Here is a 17,106-nt window from a genome sequence, read left to right on the forward strand (position 1 = left end):
GGCCCCCCTGGACCTCCTGTAAGATACATTTTGTGATTTAATGCTCTTTCAAACAAGTTGTATTGTTTTAAAGATGCATATTAAAGAAGAAAAGTGAAGTTAGTTCTGAGAAAAGCTCCTGATCTATTCCTCCCATCTGGGCACAGACTCAGTGATTATTTTAAACCGCAAATTTTAGATTAAATCAGTTTAAGTAAATGGTTGGCAATGGCATTATGGCGCTATTTTAATAGGTTGGAAATGTGTCAAGGAGTGAGGTAATTAGTGTCATTTTGTTCGATTCTGTGTTTGTTTCAATGTGTAAGCACTTATGTGGATGTACTTATAGATTTATATGGCACATGACAAACAGAATGGACAAAGTTAAACTCAAACATTGAGACTTTTTTAATGAGGCTCAAGTGTCCAGATAATTTTTGGGGTCACTGTATATCATAAATATCACCTTTATGGTCTTTTTGTGAAAAAGAAGCATAATTTCTGCTCTGTCTGCTTTTGTTGTGTACTTCACTGTTTTTGATTAGCCTATTGTTTATGCTGTTTTTGTTCAGGGCCCACCTGGACCTGCAGGTTTGCCCGGTGTGCCGGGTGAGAATGGACCAAGGGTAGGATATTTGTATTCTATTGTAACAGTCCATCTCGGCTGTTTTTAATGGAGATGTAAGATGTTCTGTGGTAACCATAGAGACTGGCTGGAAAGTGCGGATCTCAGTGCATGTTCTGGTGCTTTTGAGAGCTCTGCGGGGTCAGATTAAAGAGAGGAGCTCATTAGGAAGAGAGACAGGAGATGTTCAAATGGCCTGATGCTCTCATATGCCCTCGAACTGATGAGATGACAGCATCATTAAAATGTTCTCGGAATACTTGAAAACATTGTTTCTTGCCAAAAATAATAATGGTATCTGGATAACAGCTCCAAAAAGGAAAAAGAAAGAAAAAAAATATCAAGCAAACTGAAAAAGTTTTATGTATTAAAGTGAAAATTCTGTCTTTATTTACTCACCCTAATGTTGTACCAAATCAATATGACTTACTTTCTTCAGTGATCCACAAAAGATGTTTAGCATAGTGTTGTTAGTTAACTAAAGCCATTTAAAAACCGTTTTGTTAACTGAAATAAAATAAAATATAAATATTAAATGGAAAATGAAATATTGCCTTTGCTATTGCCTTACCCTATACTGTATCGTAATTGATATGCAAATTTCTACGGCCTCAAAATGATCAACATGATCAAAACTTTGCTGAAAAGACGTTTTTACAAGATTTACTACATGCCTTCTGTTATCTGATTAATAGTTTATGGTCTGTACAGTAGAAAAACCATTACGCCTATGGAGAGTCCCCTCAAGGATAGCAAACCAGACATGTGTTTGTGTGTACTTTTTGTCCTTGCAATTGTGAATTTTCTTTTTGGGTGCACAGTTCCTGGGTCTCTGTTGTTGCTCAGCAGGGTTGCAGGTGTTCTGAATGTAGCCCTCGTTCTCTCTGTCCCAGCGGGAAACACTGTCAGGAGCTCTTAAAGAGTTCTTGCGCTCAGCTCAGAAAAGCAGCGGGTGGCGCTTGAGTGAGTGTAGAATGACACACAACTACAGAACGGCAGGAAGCCCTGAGTGAGACACTAAAAAGTTTTTCTCTCTCTCTCTTTTTTACTCTATTTTAAGCTCTTATCGCTGTAATACCCCCCACCCCACAATCAAATCAAAATTGTTGTTTTTGTGGCATTTAGTCAACATCTAAAAGCTTTGAGCCCATGTATATGCAAGTGTTCTCTAGATTGAATGTATCCCTAAAACCGATGAGCAATAGCAAGTAGCAAATCATAGTCTGTGACTGTGACCATAAATATAGGCTACGGGCTATTTTTATTAAGAAAATATGAGCCCTTCTATGTCGGGCCCCTCCTGTTTCTGTTGGAAATATATCAATACAGGAAAGGAAACTTCGCTCATAGGATCTTAAATATTGTTGTTTACGTTACAATTGCAATAAGTGTGATTTTACCTTTTTGTCCAGCAGAGGGCACTGCAATACTTTTTATGTGCCTCTAATGGATGGAAGGTTTCAGTCATTAAAGACATCAGATAGAAAGGTCATAAACTCTTTCTGACCTCTCACATGGAATTAATTTTTGTCTATTGTTAGTATGGAAATTGACTTATTAACTGAAATTTGAAGTAAAATCGGGGGGAAAAACCCCATAGTGAAAAAAATGGATAAATGAAAAGTGTTTGAATCAGAATAAAGTCTGATATTATCTTATTAATCAGACCAAGTGATTAAGAAACTGAAATGTTTTATTATTGTTATTATTATTTTATTTTTACATTTTATTTTACTTTATAAAATATCTCCTTACTCCATATTCCTTATTATCTTTTAATTTATTTTAAGTACTATGTTATTTTTATTTATTATTATTTTATATATATATATATATATATATATATATATATACATATATATATATATATAAAATATCTCCTTATTGCTTATCTGCTTTTACCTAACACAGACTCACGAGACATCGTCTTCTCTGTTTCTCCAGGGTAAAAAAGGTGATGCAGGATTGCCGGGAGTTGATGGTCTTCCAGGACCACCTGTAAGAACCACCAGAACATTCATTCTTAGCCTGAGTCGAGCTCTTTGCCCTTTTTTTTTTCCTGTCAAGTGTGGTTTTATGTTTGGAATGGAATACTAACAAATTGCTTACCGTATACAGTATTTTACAGCAGAATGCAACCGTAAATATTGTAGCGTATCGAATAAGTGAAAAGACAAATGCATAACACACTTTTCAGACTTGCTATAATATTTTAACAAATAGTAGGTCATTTATGTATTTCATGCATATGGAAACTTAGTATGCTATGCAAAAACAGTATGCATATTATGACTATGGCATTCTCAACATTATTATATTAATGAAAATGTCTCGAGTCATTTCAGAGTAACAGTGAGCTCTAGTGGTTACCAGAAGGCAAAACACATGCAGTGATTAAATAATATAATGATAACATGATATTGGTACATTTTAGTAAAATAAATTGTGAATGCATTGATTGCAGAGAACTATTAAAATGCAATTGCATTTCAAATGTCAACATTTCAAGTTTTATTTCTGTGTTTTGTTTTTAGGGTCCTCAGGGGCCTTCTGGGCCTCCTGGGAGCCCTGGACAAACGGGACCTCCAGTAAGTTTAAATGCAACAAAATAATACTGTTTCCGTTCGTTTTTATTTGCGAACTAAACTACAGCCACAGAACATTAGCAGATGATATTAAATTAATCTGTTTGTTCACATAGGGATTACCTGGTGAAATCGGCGTCTCTGGAAAACCAGGAGAACCAGGAAAACCGGTGAGTCCCTATGACATTACCATGAGAACTCAAACACACTGTCCACACACTTTAATAACCTGTTGCCCTATTAACTCAACACTCATTTGTAGTGCAAAGAAACTTGAAGCAATGATTTTAACGGTAATTATTTTTCAGGGCCTGCCAGGAAAAGATGGATTAGATGGTTTCCCTGGAAATGACGCTGAGAAGGTTAGAGCTGTTTTAATGAGGCAAACTGTGAACTCAGTTCTGTGGAGGCAGAACTTCATTATTTCTAAACCCATCTAAAGGCCAGATCTGCTTTTTGACCTTTTAATTTGTGTTTTTGTTGCACTGCAGTCTGTTTTTAATTATTTTGTATTTCTGTTTAGGGGCAAAGAGGAGAACCCGGACAGGACGGCTTCCCTGGTAAACCAGGACCTAAGGTAAAGGGTGACTAGTGCTTTAAGTTCTGGGTTGGAAATCCAATTTTTTCCCCCATCACCAATGCCAGTTTCTCTCTCTCTCTCAGGGAGATGAAGGCCCTCCAGGACCACGAGGACCTCCTGGTGAACGGGTGCGGGAAGTAAAACTTAAAACAGCTTTGACAGTGTCTTGACAGAAGGACACATGACACAACTGTCTTTCTCTTTGTGTCTTGTTCTGTCTCAGGGAGAGCCTGGTTTGCCTGGAGAGCTCGGCCCAGTGGGACCCAAAGGAGAGAGAGGAGGTCAAGTAAGACAGAACTATACAGACATAATTTTATGCTGTTTTCAAGTCAAAATCAGATGGTCTATTGATTAACAGAGTCAATATACATTGATATGTGAAAATATCACTCTTCTGTAGAAAAAACACTCCTGCTGCGAGAACCATCATCTATTCACTTGGGTGCTTCTCATAAAAACATGTTCAGCCAATATTTCACTGCAAAGATTGTGAGAAAAATATAAGAAATCATGTTCTGCATGAGACGGACTAATTTTCAATCTTATTAATGTCAGTTTACGCATAGTTTGTATGTAGTTTTGTTTGAGACATTTTTTGTCAGATTTCATCCCTCCATCTCTCTTGTAGGGAGAGAGAGGACAGGATGGATTTACTGGCTCGAAAGGAGAGAAAGGAGACAAGGTGAGAGACAAGAGAAAGTTTAAAAATGCAGATAGTAATCAGTAATTTTATTACATTTTCAGAGTAACTTGCCCAACACTGTTAACGACTCGCTTGGTTAAAGCTGGTTTACCTTTTCTTTCCTCTTTAATCCCAGACATCATGCATGCTTCACTTCTTTCTGGTACTGTCCCTACTGCATTTAAAACTGCAGTGATTACATCCACTCTCAAGAAACCCGGAGACTGACTCAAATAACTTCGATAATTATCATCCTATTTAGAATCTGCCGTTTTTGTCAAAAATTCTTGAAAAGATTGTTGCTCCCCAGCTCTGTGGTCATCTTTCTAGTAATAGTTTATATGAGCAGTTCCAGTCAGGGTTTCGTTTTTATCACAGTGTCGAGACTGCACTTGTAAAGATATCCAATGATTTATTACTAGCTGCTGATTCTAGACTTTTATCAATACTTTTACTTCTTGATCTTAGTGCAGTTTTTGGTACTGTTTCACACTCCATACTCTTAAGTAGATTGGAATCTATTGGAATTACTGGTACGGCATTATGTTGGTTTAGTTCCTATCTCACACACCACATGCAATTTGTGCAACTCAAACAGTTTAAATCAAAATCAACTTATATTGTCCCCGGTGTTCCACAGGGTTCTGTTTTGGGACCTCTTCAGTTTCTTATCTACCTTTTACCTATTGGCACCATTTTTTTAGGAAATATGGTATTCATTTCCATTGTTATGCTGATGACACCCAACTTTATCTGTCTTCTAAACCGTCCTCAAAGTTTCCTCCTTCTGCTCTTCTCGAGTGTCTTGATAAATTAAAAACTAGGTTTTCAAGTAATTTTCTCAAATTAAATAATAGTAAAACAGAAATTATTCTTGTTGGTACAAAAACCACAATAGATAAGTCAAACATTTCCTCTTTGATAGGAGACAATTGTCCTGTTCCTCTGTCTAATCGGGTTAAACTTTGTCGTTTGAAGCTCATTTAACATGAATAGTGTTACCCGTTCTGCATTCTTTCATATTAGGAATATCAATTGTCTGCGCCCTGTCCTTTGACTGAAGAGTACTGCTACTCTTGTGCATACTCTTGTAACATCATGAATCGACTATTGTAATGCTTTGTTTTATGGGCTTCTTTCCAAATCACTTCACAAACTGCAGCCTGTATAAAATGCTGCTGCTCGAGTTATTACCAAAACTTCCATCTCTGAACACATCTCTCCTGTTCTACAAAATTTGCACTGGCTCCCAGTTAAATTCCGTGTAAATTTTAAAATTGTACTTTTAACCTACAAAGCACTCAACAACTTGACTCCTTCATATCTCTTGGATCTTCTTCATATACACACTCCTTCTCGCATTTTAAGATCTGCTTCTGCACTTACTCTTGTTCTCCCATACACTCGGACAACTTCCATGGGGTCACAAGCTTTTGGTTATGCGGCTCCCCTTTTATGGAACTCACTTCCTGTAGAAGTTTGCAATAGTTCAAGTTTTCCGGTCTTTAAATCTCGCCTTAAAACTTATTTGTTTAGGCAGGCTTTTATTTGATTTTATGTTTGTTGTATTGGCTTTTATTGTTTAATGTTATTGTTTACTCTGTTTTATGGACTTTGTGAGGTGACCTTGAGTGCCATGAAAGGCACCTATAAATAAATTGCATAATAATAATAATAATAATAATAATAGGTCACATCTGTGTAATGATATTTGCTATATCAACATTATAGCATTCTACAGTATAGAGAGGCCATTTTTGACCATGAGTTGCTGTAGGTTTCACACATTCAGGATTAAACTGTCAGCGATGGTTTCCTGAGGGCATGTGGTCGTTAATGAGATAATTAACATGCTGACAGGATAAGGATATAACCTCTCTGTTACTGTTTTTCAATCATACAGGGTGAAATTGGCCCCAGGGGTCCAGCCGGGGTCCCAGGGAATGTGAGTACAGATGATACTTGATATGTATACAAATATATATCTACATGAATATACAATGATAGATGATTTAATTAATGATAATAATAACAGTTGATATCTGATGTAAGTAATAAATCAGATAAATGAGAATAGACTAGACATTTCTTTTTATTTTTGTATTTAATCATGCATTAATTATGTATTGATTCTGCTGATGCTCTGTTTATTGATGAATGTGGCTTTTAATTCACAGTATTGTATTACAGTATTATTTCACAGTGATATGTTTTCATTTTCTTTAGGTGGCCAATGTGATTCCTGAACCTGGTGAACCGGTAAGCCATCAGTTTTGTCTTGATTTTGAGCTTATTTTGAGTAATAAAATATATTTTGTATAATACATTGTATTTTAAAATATCATATTTTGAGAATAGTTTGTTAATAGATATTTTGAGTCTATCTATTAACATAATCATCTTACACATTTTTCTTAAAGTGTGGTTGTGCCATCTTTCTTGAAACTAAATGCCACTTGGTTTGATATTTTGTTATTTAATCCATTCATTTTTTTAAGCGTATGTGTATTTACTGTATATTCATGTAGATTTACTGTTTTTATCTTTAGGGTAAGCCAGGAGAGAAGGGAGAGAAAGGAGATCAAGGAAAACCAGGCGAGATGGTGAGCTTTTATTGTTTCCAACACTTACGAATTAATTTTATGTGTAATTAAGAAAACCTTGCAGTTTGTACAACCCATCACAAGAGGGCAGAAGAGAGTGAAGATTGGTTGAATTACTAGTCTCTTGTGCCTCTGAAAATGATTTAATTTATAGCATCATGTTACTGTCACTAGTGCCTTCGTAATGCAGACATAATGAAGTCTGCTGTCAGTTTGAAGAATCACGAGGCAAATCCACCTGAAAGGAACAGCTAAATATGTGCATTTCATTTCTGAGTGAGAACAGCCACTTGAAGTGTTTTACGCATTAGCTGTCATTAGATATTAAGGGATTCAGTGCTGCATAAGGGAATATAAATAAACCTGAAGGTCATGGATGTCACAGCACATCAGTTGATATTATGTACCTCTGCTGGCTCACATTAAATGCACCATTTTGCTATTGGAAGATTTTGCCGGTGAAGGTGCCTTTTTGCCCCAAGCTATAAAAAAAGCAGATCTCAAGCATCTGTCCACAGATCAGTGCAGTTCCATTAATTGAGAAAAATGCCCAAGCAGTGTGTTATTTACATATTTACTGTAGCTGTTATATAATAATAATAATTTACTGATGATAAATTGTTGACATAGCCAAAATGAGCTTTTTTTTCATATTTGTGACCCTGGACCACAAAAACGGTGAAGGTGCCTTTTTGCCCCAAGCTATAAAAAAAGCAGATCTCAAGCATCTGTCCACAGATCAGTGCAGTTCCATTAATTGAGAAAAATGCCCAAGCAGTGTGTTATTTACATATTTACTGTAGCTGTTATATAATAATAATAATTTACTGATGCTAAATTGTTGACATAGCCAAAATGAGCTTTTTTTTTCATATTTGTGACCCTGGACCACAAAAACTTAAGTCGATGGGGTATATTTGTAGCAATAGCCAAAAATACATTGTATGGGTCAAAATTATTGATTTTTATTTTATGCCAAAAATCATTAGGACATTAAGTAAAGATCATGTTCCATGAAGATATTTTGTAAATTTCCTACTATAAATATATCAAAACTTAATTTTTGATTAGTAATATGCATTGCTAAGAACTTCATTTAGACAACTTTAAAGGCGCTTTTTTCAATATTTCGATTTTTTTTGCCCCCTCAGATTCCAGATTTTCAAATAGTTGTATCTCGGCCAAAACATTGTCCTATCCTAACAAATATCATCATCAATACCGCATCAATGGAAAGCTTATTTATTCAGCTTTCAGATGATCTATAAATCACAATTTTGAAAAATTGACCCTTATGACTGGTTTTGTGGTCCAGGGTCACATTTAATCTCTTGACTAATGTGGGCTAATTAATAATTCAGGAGGTCAGTTCCTATATACTGACATCATGATCTGCCCATCTTCGGCATTCCCACTCTATACTTTTTCCAGATATTCTGCTCAAGATAATTTATATTAAATTACTTTATTTGATGTGTTATATTGTAATATGTTATATTATAAGGTATATTATATTATTAACACATTTAAAAAAAAAATTATTAATGAAAGCTCTCTCCATCATGCACTCATTTAATAAAATAGTCCAGACACCAAGCGATGCATCATTTACACAAACACGGACAAGCTTGTTACGATGATGTATCTGCTCTCACCTGAATTTATTAGTGTGAAATGAGAAATCTCTCTTAAATTTCTGCAGTTCTCGCAGGTTCAGTCAAATGCAATTATTTCTACTAAAGAAACTGCCCTGATGATATCTTTAAAGAGAACCAGGTTTCATTTCCGGAGTTATAAAGTCACTATGACTGAATGAACAATAAAGTGTTTTAACATAGACATAGAAAGAAAGAAAAAAAAAGACAGACATGAAAGGGTTAGTTCACCCAGAAATTAAAATTCTGTCATTTACTCCCGCTAATGTCTTTCCAAACCTGTTTGAAACACAAAAGAAGATATTTTGAAGAATGTAGAAAACTGTTTCAGGTCCCATTTACTTCCATAGTATGGAAGTAGTATAGTAAATATATTATTTTTGGAATTACATGAAAATGAGTAAACGACGACAGGATTTTCATATTTTTTTTTTTTTGGTGGACTATCCCTTTGAATTACACATTACACACTTTGAATGTGTTTTAAAGGGGTCATATGATGCTGCTAAAAAGAACATTAATTTGTGTATTTGGTGTAATGAAATGTGTTTATGCGGTTTAAAGTAAAAAAACACATTATTTTCCACATACTGTACATTATTGTTTCTCCTCTATGCCCCGCCTTTTTGAAACGCGTCGATTTTTACAAAGCTCATCGGTCTGAAAAAGCGAGGTGTGCTGTGATTGGCCAGCTATCCAATGCGTTGTGATTGGCCGAATACCTCAAGCGTGAGACGGAAATGTTACGCCCCTCACATACTGTTGATGCCGTGTCCCGGCCGGAGCGACGAGACAAAAACATTAAAACCCATTACAAGCGAGGCATTTGTTGCATCCAGTGGAGACATAATTACGGATTATAATGACTTATACTGTCTTTTTACGCGTTGTGTTGCATTGCATCGCGCCGCGTAAACATAAAACTCTGTCTGCATTTGTGATCAGAGAAATGACAAACAACAAGTGCTACTCTACCGCCCAAAACTCACGTTTGAATCATCAGTGGCAAATCCTTTAAATGAAAATGTACTTACGTGAGTCAGAACTGCCGGCGTTTTAGTCTAATGTGAGACTAAAAGTTACGCCTTCTTTCTTTGCGTGAACATTTGGGCGGCGTTATGCAAATCTTCCCACATAGTGAGGTAGTTATGTGGGGGCGTGTTAGAACGAGCCGTTTTAGGTAGGTGTTTTATAAAGAATATCTCTTTGGATTTGAGACTTTAGTCTTTGCAACTTTACAGATCTTCTTTATGCACCAAGAGCTTGAAAACACTCCAAAGAGAAAGGAAAATTTGAAATTGCATCATATGACCCCTTTAAGGTATTATAGCATATATTCAGAGTTGTTGCCTACTACTAAAATAAATCTGATTACCTTCACATTCTCTGATATTACCAGGGTCAAAGAGGACTTCCTGGAGAGCAGGGATTCAGAGGGCAACCAGGACCTGCGGTAAACCAGAAACAACATCTTAACCAGCTGTTTTACAATACTGACTTGCTTTCATTCACACAAGACTACTGAATATTATGATCACTGTTAATCCTATACCTTCATATTCCAATCAAATCTATGAGAAAGTCAATGATTTTTAGAGTAATTGAGATGTTTCTTCTGTATTCCACACATGACTGTCTGATGTCTTTCACTTGTTTGTGTGGACAGGGCCCTAAGGGGGATGCTGGTGAAAAAGGAGAGGCAGGGAGAAACGGAGACCCAGTAAGCTTGTCTTCTTATCACACATGATGTTTTTTTTTATTGATTTCAGAACTTTTCACTCTCATACTCTTCACTCTTTTTAGGGTCCACCCGGATTGATGGGCCCTCAGGGGCCCCGAGGGCTGCCAGGCAATGTGGTACATTCTTTAAAAAATTCCTCCAAAATACAAGATCGATTTTAGGAAATATACAGTTTGTTTCAACTGTAAGTGTAGTAGTTGTAACTGGTGCGTGACGTTTTTTTTCTTCTAATCTTCTCATTTTGTAATTATAACTTTTAGAGTCAAATATTTTGGGGGATTGTAAGTAATTTGTTTGCAAGATGCTGAAATCTTGTTTGTTTTTCAGGGTATTCCAGGCAGCATTGGTCCACCTGGGATCGCTGGACAGAGAGGAGAGAAGGTGTGAAAATTAACAAATGAAATAAACTGCCTGTATATATATATATATATATATATATATATGGACATTGATGTGTATATGAAGAGTTCAGATGCCAAAGCCTCTAAGTACGTCTGACGTTTTTCTTTAAAATTAGCATTTCTTTCTGGCTACTATTTCTGAATGGGTTGAGGCTGGGATTTAGCGCATTTGAAGTGAAAGTACTTGATGAACATATACTATGTGTGGAGAGCATTCATTCAATATTGTTATCTCATTTTTGACCAAGATGGTTTTTAGAGGGTTTTGCATTGGAACTTTTCATATATATATATTTTACATGGCAATTCAGAAAATATAAATTTGCTGTGAACTGTACCATATATTGATCGACCTATATATATATATATATATATATATATAAAGAATATATATATATATATATATATATATATATATATATATATATATATATGGATGTTGATGTGTGTGTGTATATATATATATATATATGGACATTGATGTGGACATTTTGTTGGAGAAGTTGTATTATTTTGCACCAAGCATCTATGAATTACTCAATTTAATTATGCAATTATGAACGTAATCAAAATTCACCCTGTCTGAATCAGATTTGTTTTTTAGGACCTTGTAGATTCTTTAAAAATCTGTGTCTTTATGGCTGTTAATATCACACTAGGGAGATGCTGGTAAAGATGGTCCCTCTGGACCCCCTGGTCCAACCGGTGAGCCTGGTTTAAGAGGAGAAATCGGTTTGCCAGGAAAAGGCAAAGAGGGACCAAAGGTATTGTATTCATCAGTTTAATAACATTGATTATATTATTAAACAGTGTTACTTTGCTAAAATTGATTACAAATGTTCCATGTGGATTCTCAAAACTACTAGACAATTAGGTTTAGAAGAAAAGAGCATGCCGTTTGTTTCATTCTTGTTTTACAGTTTCCCGCCATGAGCGTGTAAAATTGCATTTAATAAGCTTTGTGTTTACGTCTAGTCCTCTAGAGAATCTGAAAGTTGTTTATGCGAACTTTTTCCATTTTATATTTGCTGATTGTGGTTAAAAGCACTGAAACGTGTAGAATAAAACTACCACACATTTAAACTAATGAGTCAACTGGACCGCGACTGCAGGTGTTGGGGAACTGGGGTTGTTTTATAGCTACAGATGCCTTATTTTTCCAGCTGTACACACACACACACACACACATCCACAATCCCTCCAACAGAGATATAGGCACATTAACGCGTGCATAATAATCAAATGAATTAAAATGTAAGTTTTGTCTGCCAAATCACTGATACCAAACCAAACACCATTGGTGATTTTCAGTGAATCATGGCTTAAATTGCATTCTGTTTGTCTCACAAAGCTGTCATATGAGGGAAAGTGAAAGGATGAATAAAATATTGAGAGTTAAATAGAGGAACTAGCAGCACAGCAGTAATCTGCTTTCTTTAATTACAGGGTGATTCTGGAGCTCCAGGTGCACCCGGACCCCCCGGACTGAAGGTAATGAGACTTCTCTCACAAGTTTTTTTTCTCGTTAAAAGAAAGAATCAAACTTCATTTTGTCTTCCATCAGCATGAAAGGTCTATTCAGGCATTTTTATCATGAGCAGAGCAGGTGTGTGTGTTACCCAGGGGCAAAAGCTGAATCACTGCATTTCATTTATGTGATGATTTTACTGAAATTTTAGAGAGCCAGACAAGTTTTCCTCAGGAAAAAGTACCAGATATGCATTTTGCTGCTGTAATTTAGCAATCAGTGCTATAGACTGTAAGTTAGACTTAATACATACTAAATGCACACTCCTCCTCAAATGTTTAGGGTCAGTTAAAAACTTTTTAAAGAAATTAATTTTATTCAACAAGGATGCATTAAATTTATCAAAAGTGACAATACAAATATCTATAATGTTACAAAAGATTTCAGTTTTTAATATTGTTCTATTTAAATAAAATAGTTCTTTTAAACATTCTTCTCATCAAAGAATCCTGAATCCTGAAAAAAAAGTGTCAGTTTCCACACAAACGTTAAGCAGCACAACTAATTTCAATATTGATGATAATAAAAATTAGAATACTAGAATGATTTCTGAAGGACCACGGGGCACTGAAGACTGGACTAATGGCTTCTGAAAATTCAGCTTTGTCATCATAGGAATAAATTACATTTTAAAATATACTGAAATAGAAAACAGCCATTATAAATTAAGTTAGTATTTCCTAATATTACTGTTTTATTTTATTTTTGATCCAAAAATTGCCTTCCTGGGAGACATAAGAGACTTCAAGAACATTTTACAATTTTTTGCTGACCTCAGTAACGTAGATAGATAGACAGAGAGAGAGAGAGAGATAAATTGATAGATTACTATACTCAGACCTCAGTAACGTAGCTAGATAGACACACAGAGAGAGAGAGAGAGATAAATTGATAGATTACTATACTCAGAATATGCATTACAAATTAGAGTCAATATTGAAAAAAGAGTAAACAATATATATCTTATACAGCAACACACAGAGCTATCATCTTTATATTGGAATGGGAATGCTGTTTATTTTTCAATGTTAATCCCTTTTTATTTTGTGTTTCAGGGTTTGCCTGGTCTGCAAGGAATGCTAGGGATGCCAGGAAACAGAGGACCACCGGGAGAAGGAACCACTGGACCCGAGGTATGGAAATACACACATACACACACACAGGTTTACTTTTGTGAAAAGTGGGGACATCCCATAGGCGTAATGGTTTTTATACTGTACAGACCGTATATTCTATTGCCCTTTACCAACCCTCCCCCTAAACCTACACCTTACAGGAGACTTTCTGCTATTTCAGATTTTCAATACACTCCATTCTGTGTGATTTATAAGCGTTTTGAAAAGTGGGGACATGGGGTAATGTCCTGAAAAGTCACCTTCTCCTTGTAATACCTATGTCATACCTTTGTCATTATACAAATGTATGTCCTCATTTGTCACAAAAACGCGCACACACACACACACACACACACACACACACACACACACACGTAACTCAGTCATGTGGCTGTTTACCTGCTCATCCTTCCATTGCAATGCAAAACGCAGTCATTTTCACATTAGCATTAGTCAAGTGACTCCAAAATTACCATATGACCAAAGACTGACCTTTTTTAAATTTGCTGTGAATATGGAGGGGATTGAAACCAGTGCAACTGGTCAAGTTAAAGCAAACAGATGCATATAAAAGCACATGCATATAAAAGCATGCATGCTGTTATGTGAAAGCCTATGCAACTTTTCCATTTACAGTATTTCATACCCTATTTAGTGTCTTTTTTGCTTATAGATCTAAGGACAAACACAGATGCACATTTCTTTATCTCACAGCTAATTGATATTCTGTCTTTCTCAGGGACCTCCCGGACCTGCAGGGCCACCAGGACCAGCGGTAAACAATCTGTTCATATTTATATCACTTTCAAATGAGACAGACGCTCACAGAACACCCTTAAGTGACATGTCATGCTTGATATTCAGGGTTTGAGAGGACCTTCAGGAGTGAGCGGACCACAGGGACCTGCTGGACACAATGTAAGATTTATTTAGTTGATTGATTATTCCAGGACAGCTCACAATACTGTATTTTAACAGTATTAGCTAAATACTAAATTTCATCTGAGATCAAATGATACTGAGAAGTGGGACATATTAAAAAACATTTCTATCCATTTTATTGCATATGAATGATTGAACCCTTCTCTGTGGACACACTGTTTTAGACGTAGTGAGAGGACATTAAGAAACACAGATTTGGTATAATAATGAGAAAATTAAATTGAAGGTGATAATTGTGTTAAATACATTCTATTATTAATCCCTCATGACATTTAAAATTGAAAATATTTTAAATTTTTAAAGCTAATAGCAGTTACCCTTGCTGGACCTGTTTTGTCCCACGTCTCAAGAATGACTGTACACCATTCATAATAGTGAAGGGATACGAGAATTATAGACATTGTACATCATGTTGTTTTGTTTTGCATCAATCCTTTTGAAGGAGTTTGCAAAACTGCACAGCACACAACCAAGGGCACACTGACAGCCTGTAATTAGCTGTATGCTAATGCTAGTCAGCTTGTGGCAGGTCGTATTTATAATTCAGAGAATGTTTTTATTTTCATTTTAGAGAACATTTTATTGGATAAAATAAACAAGATTTGTCACCATAATTGGTCCATTTCACAGATTTAGAAGATTTCACTAAAGTGCTGTACTAAAGCTCGCTAATACAAGCATTACTATTAATATTGCTTATTAATAGTTAGGCATTTGTTCTTGTACTAGGGAACACTCTAGCAACATGCAAAAAACTCCTTAGCACTAATTATACAGTAATTTACCTGTGCAATGACACTGAGGAGCTTTACTTTTCAATCTCCAATCATGATGCAGATCTAAACCAGTTTCACTGCATTTATGTGGATCACAATTAAGTCATCTCAGGATTCAGTGTCAGTGTGTGTCTAAGAAGATTTGAATGTTGTTTCCTGTGGTGAGGATCATCATCAGCAGTCATGGCTCATATATGTGTCTCTTTCTCTGTGTGTGTGTGTGTGTGTGTGTGTGTGTACCTGCAGGGTTTACCAGGAAGACCTGGAGAGAATGGCACCCCTGGAGAACCAGTGAGTGATATCTGTTCGTCATTTAAATATGGATTCATCAAATAAGCTGACACTATTAATATTCACCTGCTGCTGATGGATCATAAATGCATGGATTATGAATTATGAATAGTTTTTTAATGGATTTTTGTTTCCCAACTTTTTATTAGGGAAAACCTGCAGACATTTCTGATCTGAACCTGAAGGTAACAGCCATCCATCCAGTCTCCAAACCATCCATCCATCCATCCATCCATCCATCCAATAATTCAAACCTCCACCCAACCCTCTATCCATCCATACATCCAACCAACCATCAATTCATCTATCCAACCATCCATCCATCCAACCAACCAACCAACAATTCTTCCATCCATTCCCTCACACAATCATCCATTCTTCCATCCATACATCATCCATCCATACATCCAACCAACCAACCCTCCATCCATCCATCCATATATCCAACCAACCAGCCCTCCATCAAACCATCCATTCTTCCATCAAACCATCCATCCATCCATTCACTCACACAATCATCCATTCTTCCATCCACCCATCATCCATTCAACAATCCAAACCTCCATCCATACATCCAACCAACCAACCACCAACTTTGCCTTTCTCTCTTTCCCAGGACATTTGTTCAGATTGCCCCCCTGGACCAGCTGGACAACCGGGTATGCCAGGACCTCCAGGTGAAAACGGTCATATTGGACCACCTGGGAAAAATGGACAAGATGGATATGCGGTGAGAGAGCATTATTCAAAAATCAAACTCTCACTTTCATCTTTAAACGTAATGGAATTGGAAACTAACGTAAGTTTAATGAATGGAATAATAAACATCTGGTGGCTTTGGCAGGGTTCTCCAGGACCAACAGGGCCTGCAGGACCACCTGGTGCTGATGGAGCCAAGGTTAGAATCTAGAAGATATATACATACATTACAAAACTGTATTCTTCAAGTCTACCTACAGACCAGTTCACTTTTAAAGACCCTTGTCTCACTGATGACAATAATAGTTTCACTAGCCATTCATGTGTCAAATGCATGTCATCCGACATTACCTCTGTATTGTCCGCTTAAAGGGGTCATATGATGCGATTTCAAGTTTTCCTTTCTCTTTGGAGTGTTACAAGCTGATTGTGCATAGATAAGATCCCTGAAGTTGCAAAGACTAAAGTCTCAAAACCAAAGAGATATTCTTTATCAAAGTTAAGACTCTGCTCATTCTAACACGCCCCCACATATCTACCTCACTATGTGGCAATATTAGTATAATGCCACCCAAATGTGCACGCAAAGAAAGAAGGCGTGGTTTCAGTAACCACAGTTAGTGTTGAAGCAGCAAGTCAGGGAGATGCTGTGTGTTTCTAGGTGAAAGCAAAAGCACTTTATTTGGCCTTCCGGAAGTAGATGCATTTAGGAATCTTTAAGATTACTTACAACAGAACAGCAATGCATTTTATGGACGACCGTTTCGTGAACCTAGGAGAGGAGGTAATTCTGACTTTGCTATGACAATCCGGCGCTTCTGAATCAGCTACTGTTTTGTTACTAGTTTAAGTATTTGTTATGGACTGTTCAAATGCAGAGTTTTGCGCATCGTGTGTGTGTGTG

At 36.3% G+C, this 17,106-nt stretch overlaps 1 protein-coding gene and 1 long non-coding RNA gene across 2 annotated transcripts in view; both read left to right on the forward strand.

Moving 5' to 3' along the window:
• Positions 1 to 578: 578 nt before the first annotated feature.
• Positions 579 to 3,758, forward strand: LOC107554582 (uncharacterized). Its single transcript, XR_001605070.1, has 6 exons — positions 579 to 605; positions 2,549 to 2,602; positions 3,139 to 3,192; positions 3,306 to 3,359; positions 3,498 to 3,551; positions 3,713 to 3,758. It is a non-coding gene; the product is annotated as an uncharacterized lncRNA (long non-coding RNA).
• Positions 3,759 to 6,688: 2,930 nt separating this feature from the next.
• LOC107554573 (collagen alpha-1(XXII) chain-like) overlaps positions 6,689 to 17,106 on the forward strand; it is a 20,073-nt gene continuing 9,655 nt past the window's right edge. Inside the window, exons 1-15 of the mRNA XM_016237133.1 lie at positions 6,689 to 6,710; positions 7,001 to 7,054; positions 10,109 to 10,162; positions 10,376 to 10,429; positions 10,513 to 10,566; positions 10,778 to 10,831; positions 11,511 to 11,615; positions 12,298 to 12,342; positions 13,435 to 13,512; positions 14,234 to 14,269; positions 14,359 to 14,412; positions 15,459 to 15,503; positions 15,653 to 15,688; positions 16,120 to 16,233; positions 16,348 to 16,401. Of these exons, the coding sequence (XP_016092619.1) occupies positions 7,052 to 7,054; positions 10,109 to 10,162; positions 10,376 to 10,429; positions 10,513 to 10,566; positions 10,778 to 10,831; positions 11,511 to 11,615; positions 12,298 to 12,342; positions 13,435 to 13,512; positions 14,234 to 14,269; positions 14,359 to 14,412; positions 15,459 to 15,503; positions 15,653 to 15,688; positions 16,120 to 16,233; positions 16,348 to 16,401 (786 nt within the window). The 5' untranslated portion in view covers positions 6,689 to 6,710; positions 7,001 to 7,051. The remainder of the gene's footprint in view (positions 6,711 to 7,000; positions 7,055 to 10,108; positions 10,163 to 10,375; positions 10,430 to 10,512; positions 10,567 to 10,777; positions 10,832 to 11,510; positions 11,616 to 12,297; positions 12,343 to 13,434; positions 13,513 to 14,233; positions 14,270 to 14,358; positions 14,413 to 15,458; positions 15,504 to 15,652; positions 15,689 to 16,119; positions 16,234 to 16,347; positions 16,402 to 17,106) is intronic.

The sequence above is a fragment of the Sinocyclocheilus grahami genome, unplaced genomic scaffold (assembly GCF_001515645.1).
Source record: "Sinocyclocheilus grahami isolate Dianchi unplaced genomic scaffold, SAMN03320097.WGS_v1.1 scaffold507.1, whole genome shotgun sequence".
Taxonomy (NCBI): domain Eukaryota; kingdom Metazoa; phylum Chordata; class Actinopteri; order Cypriniformes; family Cyprinidae; genus Sinocyclocheilus; species Sinocyclocheilus grahami.